This window comes from Primulina tabacum, chromosome 7 (assembly GCF_025594145.1).
Source record: "Primulina tabacum isolate GXHZ01 chromosome 7, ASM2559414v2, whole genome shotgun sequence".
Lineage (NCBI taxonomy): Eukaryota > Viridiplantae > Streptophyta > Magnoliopsida > Lamiales > Gesneriaceae > Primulina > Primulina tabacum.
The window spans coordinates 31,073,863-31,088,276 of record NC_134556.1 but is presented as its reverse complement, the minus strand read 5'-3'; the positions used below and the strand labels follow the sequence as shown (position 1 = coordinate 31,088,276).

General features: G+C 33.5%; 2 protein-coding genes across 15 annotated transcripts; one reads left to right on the top strand and one right to left on the bottom strand.

Annotated features, from left to right (window-relative positions):
* Positions 1-2,945: 2,945 nt before the first annotated feature.
* LOC142551254 (WAT1-related protein At4g08300-like) lies at positions 2,946-5,673 on the top strand. 2 transcript variants are annotated; one of them, XM_075660387.1, is made up of 7 exons: positions 2,946-3,266; positions 3,613-3,675; positions 3,756-3,872; positions 3,968-4,202; positions 4,759-4,917; positions 4,995-5,146; positions 5,232-5,673. In XM_075660387.1, exons 1-7 carry the CDS (start codon positions 3,142-3,144, stop codon positions 5,380-5,382), a joined length of 1,002 nt encoding a protein of 333 aa, XP_075516502.1. In that variant the 5' UTR covers positions 2,946-3,141; the 3' UTR covers positions 5,383-5,673. The 2 variants fall into 2 exon arrangements, with proteins under 2 accessions (XP_075516502.1, XP_075516501.1); XM_075660386.1 differs by having other exon boundaries at positions 2,946-3,392.
* Positions 4,780-9,525, bottom strand: LOC142551255 (uncharacterized). 13 transcript variants are annotated; one of them, XM_075660388.1, is made up of 4 exons: positions 8,715-9,095; positions 8,474-8,556; positions 6,182-6,497; positions 4,780-4,917 (listed from the first exon to the last, which is right to left on the bottom strand). In XM_075660388.1, exons 1-3 carry the CDS (start codon positions 8,803-8,805, stop codon positions 6,228-6,230), a joined length of 444 nt encoding a protein of 147 aa, XP_075516503.1. In that variant the 5' UTR covers positions 8,806-9,095; the 3' UTR covers positions 4,780-4,917; positions 6,182-6,227. The 13 variants fall into 13 exon arrangements, 1 of the variants encoding a protein (XP_075516503.1); XR_012821551.1 differs by lacking the exons at positions 4,780-4,917; positions 8,715-9,095 and adding exons at positions 7,808-7,885; positions 9,130-9,409 and having other exon boundaries at positions 5,904-6,497; positions 8,468-8,556; XR_012821545.1 differs by lacking the exons at positions 4,780-4,917; positions 8,715-9,095 and adding exons at positions 6,882-7,885; positions 9,130-9,409 and having other exon boundaries at positions 5,904-6,497.
* Positions 9,526-14,414: the final 4,889 nt, after the last annotated feature.

Here is a 14,414-nt window from a genome sequence, read left to right as displayed (position 1 = left end):
CATGCCTCCTAAGCTCATCACTGTTATTGGACTGAACATGTCCAGATGTAGAAGTTCCAAGCATCGAGCTGAAGCATTACATTATTTGTTCTTGATTGTTGGTCTGAGAATTTGATAAAAACCTGATTTCAAATCAAAAGATGAAAATATTTTTTTCTTTAAATATTCTATTTAATAAATTTCTTTTATTTGGTAATGGTTGTTTTTATCCATTTTAATGTTTTATTAAATGGTTTATAATTTATAGCAAGTCTAGGAGCTCTTCTTTCTAATTCAGCTGCATTTTCTACATAAAATGCTGGGCAACTCTAATGACTATTATTGGGTCTATTCTTTTTTAAGAAGACTATCTATTTCTTCTTTACAATATTTTTAAAGTTTGGGCCTATAGCAATTGGCCTTGATTTAGTAGGAATATTATCATTAGTAAATCATCCGTGTAAGGAAGACTTGATATTTTTTTCCTTTTCCAAGAAACATTAGGAACCTCTGCATATATTTTGAAACGTTCACTACTCGTTTTCTTAAAAATTACAAAAAAAAAAAAATTTCCCCAATTAACCTCGGCCAAAAATACTATACATATATATATATTTTTAAAAATAACCTTACACCATTTAAAAATAAAACCACCAACTATACTTGAAAATCAAAGAAAATAGTTTAAGAACTTAAAATCGACAACCGTTTGCAAATCCTAATTTAACAATATTGCTAAAACTAACAACCTCAAAAAAACCACTCAAAAGCCTAATAAAAGTCGTAAAAATATCGTTAACATAAACTTAAAATCATAATTCATAAACATAAGTCATAAGTGCGGAAGAACAAGCGCTGATCCTCGGGTTATGTGTTCAGTCCAGTCAGATCAACCATCAAGACCTCCACTACCATCAACATCAAACTCACCTGCATTGATCATACCTAGTGAGTCTAAAGACTCAACACACCATATTCTTGATAACAAATAGTACGTATACAAATGACATGCAACAGTAAAAATACTTTTACTTAAAATAACATTTTCATAATCATGGACCAACGTAAATATTTTCCATTTCAACATAAACATATTCATATTCATATCATCATCATCATATACGTATACGTATTCTTTTCTCGTTGAATTCAGATCGTTAATTGTGATTTTTGTATTCGTATTGGGGGCGATGGATCCATCTACATGTAACCACAGTATTGGGCGGCGGGGACATCAGCGACACTCTCACCCGTCAACTGAGCCTTGGCATTTTGTATTAACATATCATCACATTTATATTAGTCACAATTACTTCACATCCTTCAACATTTCATATTACCATCATTTTATAAAATTCATGCATATAAATATCAATTTTCTTTTAAACCAAGCATGCAACATATCTTTTAACGTTAACGTTTCATCATAAAATTCCATAAAAATTTAAAATAATCATATTAACATATAAAAAAGTATTCGGAGCACTGCCATGAAGTTTACTATTTTTTAGGTATAAAATGATCGTTATATCCCTAGACGTAAAATTTCACGATTTGGATTGTTGCTGGATTTTCTCGAGTTTTGTTGCTGGAAAATCTCGAAAATTTTGTAGCCTACAGACAGAAGAATGAGACCTGCTGAAATGAGCTTTGCAAGAGTGTTGTAATAATTAAAATCTTCTAGTGATAAATACCAGTAACAGAATAATTGAGACATAGAAGAGATATGTCCTTCGAACTTCTATAAACAAGTCTTTGTGTCATTATTTTTTTACACGCTAAGTTACTCTCCACTGATTTTGGTTCAATGATTTTTCTAATTATTGTGGTCCACTGAGTTCAATTATACTATTTTTGCACTTTATTTCGCATAAGTTGTACTCAGAAGATCGAGATGAAATCTTCACTACTAACAACAATTTAGAGCACCGAAATTCTAAGAAAAAAATTTTGTAAAGTGTTTATCTACTCCTCTATAAACATCATAGCTAATCCTAGCAATATATATTATTTGAGCCATAACAAATTTTCAAAGTTCAATTTCTTTAACATGAGTACTTATTAAAAAAAAAATCGATTGGACTTGCAACACGTGCACACATGAGCTAATATCAATAATTGATTTGATTCTCTTTGATTAAAAACTTTATCTTCTAAACCATCAACCAAACAAATTAATTTTTTTTTGTTTTTGAATTAAAAACCAATCCAAGCAATGATTTACTAAAACCAATCCAAATCGAACAAATTAGTGAAACGTTTAATTCTACATGATACAAAACAAACATCTAATTAGTGAATGTTTTCGTTGCTTCTATGTCCTCTCTTACTTGAAGTCGACGCATTTAGTCTCCGGCGTCAATCCACTGTTAACAACCTAACAAGGAACAAAACAGTTTTTGTCTCTGTTAATTGACTATCGAAATTTTTTTAATAGACAATAATAGTTATTGAAAATGCTTTCGGGTCTCGAATGGAATCATCCTCTAGAACTAGTACCCAATTTTTGGAGAAACTTGGGCACGTGCAGAGCATATGCCCTTTTCCATTACATTTTACTTATGAATTGCCTTTTTTGTCACGTATGTATCTTTGTCAGCGATTTTTGTCATTTATGTTACCAAATTTATGTTGAGTTTCGTATCTTCCGAATTTTAGAAATTTTAATCTTTTTTTAATTAAGAGTGCAAATGTAATGTTAAATCAGTGCAACGTCGGAAATATGATTAAAATTTTTCAAAAAAAAAAAAAAGCAGATAATGCCAGAAATTTTACCATTTAAAAGGATTATAAAAAATACAGGAAAAGATTTTTTTTTTTAAATGTAGTGACAAACAAAGGAATTCCCTCAAATATAGCTGATATCATCGCATTATATTCTCGGATATGGTTCCAGATTTCTGCCAAGTAGAAATTGTGACAGGAAAGGCATATTGGAACATTCCAGGTCAAGTGTTATTGACATCCTTTTCTACAAAAGTTGCAAGTAAATTACATCAGCTTGCATATGACACTGGGTTGTTGAGAAACGATTAGGACTCATCTATTGCATGGAATATAACAAAGAACATGATACCACAACATGGATGAAGAATCGAACTCTCTATTCGGCTTCAGCCTCTCTCTCTCCACACACATATAAAGAGACGCACGCACGGAGATATGTCAAGAAATGCAGCTTGCATCACAATAGAAGTAAAACAGAAATCGATGAAAATGAAGGAGGTTCGGTTTAGAACTTGTGCAGATTTCAAGCCTCATGTTCTCATGGTTTCAGCACAGATTGGGTATACGTTCATGTATATCATAACTGAAGCATCCTTCAACCATGGAATGAATCCCTTTGTTTATGTTACTTATCGACATATAGTTGCTGGCGCAGCATTGCTGCCTTTTGCCTATTTTATTGAAAGGTAAATCAAGATATACAAGTGTATCATTATGAGAATTAGTGTAAGATTTCACAATTACACACTTGCCAATGTGTATAAACATGCACTTTTCTACACAAAACGATGTCTACACCGAAAAATGTTAATTCAACTAAGGGACTGATGAAACTATTAGCTCATTACTAATATGCAAGGGAAGCTAGATTGAGACATACAATAACATTTTTTTGACTAAATGCAGAGAAGCAAGGCCAAAACTAACGTTTACTCTACTCCTAGAGATTTTCGTTCTCTCTCTTCTCGGGTAAGTCAGGATAGAAGTTACATTTGTAGATAGCAAAACTTCAAAACAGCAGGACTTTCAATGACCTTCAATTGTTGCAGGGTGAGCTTGACATTGAACATGTATTTCACAAGCTTGAAGTACACATCTCCAACATTACTGGCATGCATGGTCAATACTATAGCTTCTTTGACATTTATTCTAGCAGTTATACTAAGGTAAACCATATAAAAGACTTTGAACACAAAAGTTTCGCTAAAATTGCCTGCCCGAAACCTCTGAGTCGAAGACTCAGACATGTTTTTCATTGTAGGATGGAGGTTGTAGATATTCACAGTACTCAAGGGATTGCAAAAGTTCTAGGAACTGGCGTGTCTCTGGTAGGTGTCATGACCATGACATTGTACAAGGGATCCACCTTGAAAAATGTAGGGCATGCACTCATTCATATAAGAGGAAACACAACAGTTATTCAAGAGAACTGGTTGAAGGGCTCTCTTCTTGCTGTAGCCAGCTGCATCACATGGTCTATGTGGTACATTATGCAGGTTCTATCACAAAATCTTCATAGATACTTCTATTTTTCCTACTTGATAATGATAATGTAAGGGTTTGAGAGTCCCTTTGGGAGCAATTATGCTTTTAGTTACTTGTTTTTGTATATTTATTATTTTATTTTTTAAAGAAATTTAACGGGTAAATACCCCTTTGGAACTAAAAGTATCATAACGACTCAGAAACAATATACTGTTTTGGGAGCTTATAAACTGTCACATCTTATTTTAAAATAAGCTGTCACGATATAGTGATAAATAGCAATAACCAAAATAAGCATGATAATGATAAAAAGTGAAGGATAAAGAAATTTATTTTCTTCCATAACCTGTTCACCCGTTTTGGCAAGAACATGAGTTCGCAAAATATACCGATGAAGGTTTATTATATTTGGAGAAACAGTAAAACTCTAAAACAAGGTATCTTCCATGCTCCGAAACATAAACATAATGTCAATCATGTTAATGATGAAGGATTACCAGATATAACAGACTCAAATTTTAATTTTGATACAATATAACAATGCTTACCAGCAAGATTCTGTTGCAGGCATACACGTTGAACCGGTATCCAGCACAACTTTCACTGACAACATGGATGAATTTTGTTGGAGCTGCACAGTCCGCTGTGTTCACAATTATTGTACAACACGAGCAAGGTGCCTGGACTATTGGTTTTAATGTCGATCTATGGTCCACCTTATACGGTGTAAGGTTAAACAATATGAGAATTAAGGAAATCAAAATCAATAAATCGGCACTAACTTCATGGCTAAATTGAAACAGGGAATCGCCATATCTGGCATAGTGACCTTCATTCAACTTTGGTGCACAGAAGCAAAAGGCCCTGTTTTTGTCACAATTTTTAATCCACTTTCATCAATATTAGTAGCAATATTGCAATATTTCGTACTCGGTGAAAAGCTACATGTTGGGAGGTAGACGAAACATGTTACTCTCAGTTAGTCCGCAGCACAACTAAAAGTATTGTCTCTCTGACAACTGGTTTTCTGTAACTTGCAGTATACTGGGGGGAGTTATTGTAATCATGGGACTCTACTTGCTATTGTGGGGAAAAGAACATGATGGGACACAAATGAAGCTGAAAGATCCTGAAGAACCAAAGATACAAATATTCCCTTCTATGGAAAATAATTATAAAGAAGAGTCTTAGCCGTCCGTAGCATTTGTAAGACAGAAAATAGCATGAATATCAGACTCGGTGGAAAGAAAGAGTAAGTCGAAAAACAACAGAAGGGCAAACTCTTCAAAAAACTAAAGCCAGAAGAAAGAAGAAGGATGAAAAAAGTTCAATTACATCTTGCAAGGCCGTTGACAATATGATAAGTGGCTTTCAATTTAATGGTAGATTTCGCTGCATCTTAAAAAAGAAAATTGAAACTATTCTGGCTAGAAATTGTGTGTTTGACAGTTCTGTGTATTGAAAACAAAGAGCCTTCAATCATATTTCCAGTATCCTAACAAGTTTCATTATTATGGGTAGCAAAGAATTGGACTCTTACCCCATAATCCGATGGCATTTTTAGTTCCTGATATCAGAAATATCCAAATCTACCCTTTCGAACATCTACTGAAATTCGTGTAACACTTCAAAATGATAATGTTTTCAAAACCAGGAAACTAGGTGACAGCCTAAAACTTTGTCTGTGTTTACAGATTGTCAGTCTTCTTGTTTTTTTAGTGAACTGAAAACCCAATTCATGCACCAGAAATATGGACACCTTAGAATTGAATCAAGAAATGAAAGCTCAAACTGGGCCCACTAACATCTTAGCAAGCCTCTAAAGAAAACTAATTAGTACTCTGCACCATAATCAAAAGATTTGAAGGCAGGACATTAATAAAGTAATCCATTTCCTCCCAAATCAAATTATCAAAATACTAAAGAAGTAGCAAACAACAGATTGATTGAACCAAAAAAGAATAAATATTAATAAGCTAGAATACGACATTTACAAGCATGAGGGGAAGTACGTCCCCAGTTGCAATTTAAAGCTCCTACAAAGCCGTGTTTATTAAGCACCAGGAGGCCTCAATGCATGCATGATCTTGAGATTTGTCACAGGTAGAGGATGGCAGATACTGCCACACTGGGATAAAACTGTAGCTCGGAAACGCTGACATCTTGTTTGCTCCAGCCTGATATGCAGGCGGATATGCTGGAATGAGCCCAGTAGATGGAACAGTAATGCTTTTCAACTTCTGTTTAATCCTTTCCTTATTTTCCTTAAGCACCAGTTTCTCTTCGCGGAGTTCATTTTTCTCAGCCTATCAGTTAACGAAGTGAGGTCACAGAACCAGAAAAGCACATATAGTTGTACACAACAGAAATACAAGCTGTGGGTCATGATTATATTAATTATTTTAAATCCTGCGACATAATGGGTTGAAGAAAATTACTGAACAGTTCCTGATTCGAAATGCGTTCTACACTGACCATAAGGAGAATTCATCAAATATGTATATCTGTATTCTATGTCACTAGACTGTACCGCTACTGTTCCGGCCCTAACAAAAACCAAGACCACGAAAAGCAAAGACAAGTCTCCACAGACCACAAGTTTCACCCAGAATATTCATTTATCCTACTGAGAGACAATCCCAACTTTATACAGAAATTCTTAAGAAATCAGCACAAAATCCCAGTGTAACCTTCACAATTTTGATTTCCTCCAAAAGCTTTTCATTAATCTCATTTTACTCTTGGGTTTCAGTTTTCAACTGCTCTAGCACTCTGATTGCTTCACCAAGAATGGCTAATTTGTCAGTTTTAACCAATGTTGCACGGGTATGGGTAAGGGTATCGTATCGAATACAATACAAATACGGCGATACGGTAAATTTTGAAAATATAAGATATAATACGGCTATGATACGACAATTATTAATATATATAATATATCGTATTAAAAAATATAGAGATATATATTTATATAAATATATTGTGGAAATATATATACATATTTATGTAAATATACACCATGTACAGTTTCAGAGCAGTGATATAAAAAGAACAAGCTTCAATTTTTTTTAACGAAACACATCTAGAAATGTATATCCGCTGTGTCCATTGCATATCTTAGCCGTGTCCAATCCGTATCCGACAAAAACTACAAAAAGTCAACGACGCGGATTTTGCTTTATCCGTCACGCGTCCGCTTCGTATCTGTATTCGATATTTTAGGAAAAAAAATTTAAAAGCATCCGTGCTACATAGGTTTTAACAGGTTTTAACAGGTCTGCCAGGCTCTGACATTGCCGACAATTCTGCAAAAATCTGTAAGGAGGAGTGAAGACAAACAAAGATTCATCACTGGAAAATTTTTAATATTCATGGCCGTGGAAGCTTTATAAAAGTCAGCGCACAGAAACTTCTGGACATCCAAAGCATTAATATTGCCCCATTTTTTAAACAACTCCAATAAAGTTAATGAACAGGGCCACCAGAGACATGTTTGAATAAGGAACCGAACAGGGTTACACACAAATCAACACTTCCATGATACAAGTGAAGTCTTTAGGGACTTCCGGAGGAAATAACATTACAAAAACGAGATTCTAATAAATATTACTGCCACCTGCTATTCAAGGAGTCTCTTCTGAATTTCTAGCGGCATGCTTTATTTCCTCCACCGGTGCATGGATCTCTGCGGCCCCTGTACGAAGCATAGAAACAACTAATACAAAATTCTCCTTCTTGATTAATTTTCATAAAACTGAATTGCTTCTAATTTCTATTACATTTTCATGACTGTTGCAATATAAACTCAAATTAGCCAAGATCTATTATTATATTTAAATAATGCAATAACATGCTTTCCCTAGTAAAAATTTATTCACTCTGTGCTTGATCCTGAAGACAGTGGAAGCTTGTAGAAACAAAGTCAAATATGTTCAAATTCTTCAAAATCAAGTATTAATAACGATTTACAGATAGAAACAAATTTTATTTAATCCGCATAGGTGTCACATGTGTTGTGCTCACGAAGTTTCAAATATGTTGAACCATTCATTTTCCATGATATCCAAGTCCTGTGAACTTAACAATCAAATGACATTCATATTGTTAGTACCAGTTTCAACCGTATCCATTTTCTGGAAACACATTTTCAAAAATATTTTCCATAAACACCCCAAAATAAATTCCAATACCACCTTTATATTGGTAAAAGCTACACTATACGATCAAACCAAACAGAGAAGAGTGAGCTTTGCCTAAAATAGGGAGAAAAGTTTACCATTACCTCTTTTTCATGAATTCTCTCCTCGAATTTCACTAATTTGAGATGAAGTTCCACTACCCAATGTATCAGCTGACACACCAGCACTGCAGTAAAACAATATCTACATTAAAAATACCATCATTTTAAAACACTTTGCAAATAATCTTCAGCTTGCTGTTAAATTACATCGTATTAAAAACCCAGAAAAGGGTGAACAAAAGAAAGATTTTATGTATTCATAAAGTTAAAACTTTCTGCATACTTGACTCACGGAGAAAAACGAAAATTCGATTTCGATCACAAGAGCGTGAATAAAGCACATCATTTAACAACCATATTTCTTCAATCTCCATGATCACAACTCTATTCAATTTTTAAAGCTTCCTTATACCGCAACACTGGAGTCAAAACTGAACATCAACCCAGAAATAAAAAAGACAAAAAACACCATCACTTTTTTTTTATCCTTCAAAACATCAACGTCCATCATACGTAAAGAACTAAATTCCCTAGAATAATAACAAAATGTACATCATCACATCAAATCTCTACGTCGCGTAGAACTCTTTCATCCTAATTAAGTAAATATCAACATAAAAATGGCTATATTCCTAAACGAATAACAAAACCACAGCGCACGAGCAGCAATTAACATCAAATCTAATGTACAAAATTACTTTTGACAAATACAAAATTCAGCCAAACACCAATGAAACTGCGGCTGAGAATTCAAAAAAAGATCCGCCGGCACGTCGTCTAGAAAGTTGCTGCACTCTATTAAGTGACACCATTCATTCCCATCCACTGAATCCAATTGAACATTATTCATTCTCAATCTCGTTTTTGTAATGTTATTGCCTCCAGGTTATTCATTCTTCCAATTTCACTAAATCGCTCAAAAAAAAAAAATCGAAATCGTTTTCGATTTTGGTTCAAAAACCAGAGTAGGAATCGAGGGCTTACATCTTGGTCCCAGATCGTAAAGATTCAAATTCGGCGTTCGAAATCGTAAATTATGTGAGCCCTTCATATAATAATTATATGTACAATATTTGACACAAAAACACAAATTCAAATATTTTCATTTTTTCAATTCAATTTACGTCATATTCGAGTAACTACTCGTAATCAAGTATTTGAATTGTAAAATAAGTAAGAAAAATATAGGTCACATAGTAAAAGAATAATCTGACCTAGTCAGATATAAAATATTATTGTAGTATTTAAATATGAGATGATATGTATTATTAGTAACATATTGTCGCGAAATGCAATTATCATTAAGACTTTGAAATGAATATCGTGGACTAAAGATGTGGCTCCCACAAACATTTGGCGTAGCATTTTTTCTCGTGCACTCGAGTAGTATCCGTACAATCAATCATTTTCAAGTCAATGTTTATCAAATTTTCGAACTGAAGTCACGTTGTTCAGATAAACCATATACTTGAGTTTAAACTCGTTGTTTGTATGACTCACTTTTCAGGATGAAGTTGTGTTGTCCAATGGGCTAGCAATCCGATACATAGAGGGTAGTTGGGTGATTCGATCATTCATTTGTTCAGTCACTAATCGATCGATAATCAGTTAGGAACAAATAACATTTTTAGAAATCAAACATGCAGAAAATTACGATCAATAAAATGTGGCATGTAAAATATAAGTCAATATAAATGAAAATTTCGTTAATTTATTTATGAAAGTTTTCCACAAATTCCAGAAAATACCAAAGGGGCAATAATTGAAGAAAATAGATAGTAAATCTCAAAGTAAAAAAAATACCTCAATAACTTACTATTTGTCCTTGATTGTCAAAACTAAAGAAAATATAATTTGATTGATTTTACATTTGTTATAATCGGCAGTGGGTGATCAAACCTTTTAAAATCATTTTCATGTCAAGCTTAAAGTTTACAAAACAATAGTACCCTAACTAAGCATCTAATATTTGCGGGATGTTACAATCTCCCCTTTTAAAGAATATGGTCTTCAGATTCTCTACGCAGTGGGAAATCCGAGTCTTTCGGTCTATTTCTTTCCTAATTTTTTTCCTTTTATTCTGATTTTCTACGAGTAGCGAAGAACAGAGAAAATTTTTTCAATTTTGATTAGTCATACCTCAATTTCAATTTTGATTAGTCATCCCTCAACTTCTTGTGTTTCAAGGTTGACTTAAAACTTGGACGGTGGAACCTAAGGAATCGATCGAGATGTTATTTTGTGTTGCGTCGAACAATATTTCATTGAATTTTTTTTAAAACAAATGTATTTAAAATCGGAAGTGAGATTGATTTTGAGACATGATTAGCACTTGGAGATCCATTATTCTCGAATGTAAGAATGAAACCACATAGATTGGAGAGATGCCATTAATGGTTCTGGTGTTCACGATTTTCTTGATAAGGAATCGATTGGATAATATTAATTAATAAGGAAAATTTGGAGCTTGAAAGCGAATTGGTTCCAGAACTTATATTCGTTTAACCGTTAGAATTGAACTCCAACTAATCTTTATTTCTTAAATGAATGATATTAATATATATATGTACTATCTATATTATAACACACACTATAATTAGCGACTAATTTTCATAAACATGTCGCTATTAGCGACAGTTTTATGAACCGTCGTCGATTTAACTCAGCGACAGTTTTAAAAACTGTCGCTAAAATAAACTGTCGCCATTGGCGACAGTTTTATGAGAAAATGTCGCTGATAGTGACGGCTTTTCACAAAACCGTCGCGAACTGTCTCAAAATTTGGACATTTCGGTCCACTTTCTCCACACCTTTTACCTATGTGATATTTTTTTCTCTCTTAACAGATTTTGTTGTTTGTTTATTATCGTAAGATTTAATCGTTTTATACATAATTTATAAATTTGAAAATCATTAAGATGAGTTGCGGAGATTATTTAAAAATTTGTATAAATAATTTTAAAAAATAAATTTTATTTTAAGAAATTATAAAACAACATTTTTTTTATAAAAAAGAAACAATTAGCGACGGAATATGAAAACAATTAGCGACGGTTTCTAAGAAAACCGTCTTCAATTAGCGACAGTTTTGTCATGTTCCGTCGCTCAATTGACGATAGTTTATGTAAAACCATCGCTAATTTAGCGACAGTTGATTTCAAACTGTTGCTAAATTAGCGACGGTTTATTTCTTAAAACTGTCGCTAATTAACGACGAGTTTTGAGAAACCGTCGCAATATGTTTGCGACGGTGACTTTAGCGACGGTGTTAGTTTCCGTCGTAAAAATCGTCGCTAATTTTCTTAGCGATGGTTTATTCCGTTGCAATAACCGTCGCTAAGCATAATTTTTTTTTGTAGTGACAAAGATATGAAATTCTTAAGAATTTGGTATTTATCTTATCGCTCAAAGGCATCAAATTCTTATAAATATATTCTATACCATTTATGTTTCATGATAAACATTGGAGTCTTTGATACCACTATGTGATCCCCGACTTGTAATATAATGATTATATTTTACATTCGGTAGCGGAAGCATGTAGAATATTTGATAACACTAATATTAATTCAACAATAATATCACAGTCATACTAATCCAACATTTTCATTTTCTCAATTTTCATTTTATTCGGAGTCCTATAATCTTGTATCTGGAATTTACAATAAATAGAAGGAAAATAAATGTTAAGTTTTTGAGAACTTATTGGGGGAATAACGGGGCTTATATATAGACATAACAAGAAAATCATAATATATCAATTCAACAATTAAATATGAGATAAAATATATCAATAGTAAAAAACATATCATCACGAAATATCTTGTCAAGTGAAATACAATGACTGTTCAGGAATATGAGTTAAAATATATCAGTAGTAACATATCATTACGAAATATCTTGTCAAGTGAAATACAATGACTGTTCAGGAATCTGCTGTGAATATCGTGGACTAAAGAAATGGCTACCAATTAATCATTTACGAACCAAGGTGAAATCACATTCCCGAACTGAAGACAAATTGTTAGGATGAACCATATACCTAAGTTTAAACTTGTCATTCATTAAACTTACTTTTCGGGCCGAATTCGTGTTGTCCAGTGAAGTAAAAACGTAACGTCCCGAAAATTTGAAAGTCCACGTGAACTACATACATGCAAGTTATCAAATTTCTTATTTTTCTTAATTAATTTATTTTAATTACATTTAGTAAATATGTCAGGCATGTTTACAAGTTTAAAATATGATTTTCTACTAGAATGCATAAAACTGTGTTTTAAAGGTTATTCGAGAAGCGATCGAGGAACAGAGACCGGAGATCATTTAAAGGAAATATTTTTATTAAACAGTTATTTTAATTGTTTAAATGTGTTGTGTATTTTAAATGAAATTTTTGAAAATGGGGTGTTTTGAGGTGATTTTATACGGTGAGTCGTATTTTAAAACAGTATTCGATTTTTGACAAAAATATGAACTTTTTTAGAACTCGGCTAATATTTTCACAAACTTTTCTAACAAAATATTTTAAATATTAAAAATTGGGCTTAATGGGCCTAATATACCATGTTAATGGGTCTAAGCTTATATCATTAGTTTTAATTATTAAATAAAGTCATCAAACATTTACCATAAACCACAAACTCACACCCCCACCCTAGGAAAAGCACAAGGACTCTTCCACCAGCATGTTTTCAAGGGGAAACTCACTAAAATAGTGCAGAATTTCAGCAAGGATTTTTCCCATATCTTTCCGCCAACGTTCCTCGCATCGCCAACCCGTTTTTCGTGCGTAATAAACACAAAGGCATGCCTTAATTTTTTTCAAACATCTTTCACACCATGTTATGTAAATTTGATTATGTTTGCATGAGGATTATGATGCACAAGTTTTATTTTCTTTTTTAAGGCTATACATGCATAAAACTAGAGTTTTCTCTTTTTTATACTCTTCCTAATGATGCACAAAAGGGCTGCCATGGTAGGGCTATGAGAAGGGACGTTTTCAACTTGTTTAAGGGTCCATATATGAAGGTGTAAGGGCTGGACAGTAGGATGAAGCATGATGAACGAAATTGGAGTCAAGGGTATGCTAGGGTTTCGGCTACTCCTAGGGAAGCATGGCACCTGGCTGGTATTGGGGTGCGTTCAACGGACCTAAGAGAGGCTAGCCATGATCCTAGGTTGACCACAAGAGGGCTGGAGCGAAGCTATGCATGGCTGCACCATGGGAGCCGCGTGCATCTTGGACACGTGAGGGGGAAGGATGGGCTGCTGTCGGGGGGTTAGCGTCTGTCCAGAAGCTTACCTATGGTTCAGTTAGGGTCCGAAGAGGGTGGCCAAGTGTCTGGTCGTGTGGCTAATGGGTTGGGGTCGAAGCTAGTCTAGGTCGAATCACACTAGAACCAAGACTCTTGCGCAGAAAAATACAGCAACTTCCTAGGCATGATCGAAGGTCTTGTTAAGCTTGAATTGGGTTGAAAATGGTTTATTTAGGTGTTATTAAGATTTGGTTCAAGTTTGGTCAAGTTTCAAGTCAATACGAGTCAAAACCGGGATGTACGTCTAAGCTTTAAAAACGATTTGGAAAATTAGTCGAGGAGCATAATTTTACGTCTAAGGAATATTTATAGGAGTTTTTTAAGGTTATATATTAAGTTCGGAATGATTTGGGATGTCGTTTCGAGGTCTATGGATAAATAAGGAAAGTTATGTTTCTAGTGGTAAAACGGTCATTTTACATCTAAAAATTGTTAGACGTCCTGAAAATGCCCTGAATGCTGTAATATATGCTAAAATATTTATTTTAAATTTTTATGAACGTTTATTGTAACATCTCGAAAATTTGAAGGTACACGTGAACCACATGCATGCAAATTATTAAATTTCTTTGGTATTTTATTTAATTGTTTTAAAGCATTAAATGCATGTTTATTTCATTAATTTGTGTTTAATTATTTTTATGCATTTTATGCATAATTCATGT

Excerpts from the sequence above, each read along its gene's own strand:
- LOC142551254 (XM_075660386.1), top strand. The coding sequence starts at position 3,142 with ATGTCAAGAAATGCAGCTTGCATCACAATAGAAGTAAAACAGAAATCG. Across the intron at positions 4,203-4,758 it reads CTATGTGGTACATTATGCAG|GCATACACGTTGAACCGGTA; the intron begins GTTCTATCACAA and ends ATTCTGTTGCAG. Across the intron at positions 5,147-5,231 it reads GAAAAGCTACATGTTGGGAG|TATACTGGGGGGAGTTATTG; the intron begins GTAGACGAAACA and ends TGTAACTTGCAG.
- LOC142551255 (XM_075660388.1), bottom strand. The coding sequence starts at position 8,805 with ATGGAGATTGAAGAAATATGGTTGTTAAATGATGTGCTTTATTCACGC. Across the intron at positions 8,557-8,714 it reads CGTTTTTCTCCGTGAGTCAA|TGCTGGTGTGTCAGCTGATA; the intron begins GTATGCAGAAAG and ends GTTTTACTGCAG. Across the intron at positions 6,498-8,473 it reads AGAGAATTCATGAAAAAGAG|GCTGAGAAAAATGAACTCCG; the intron begins GTAATGGTAAAC and ends GTTAACTGATAG.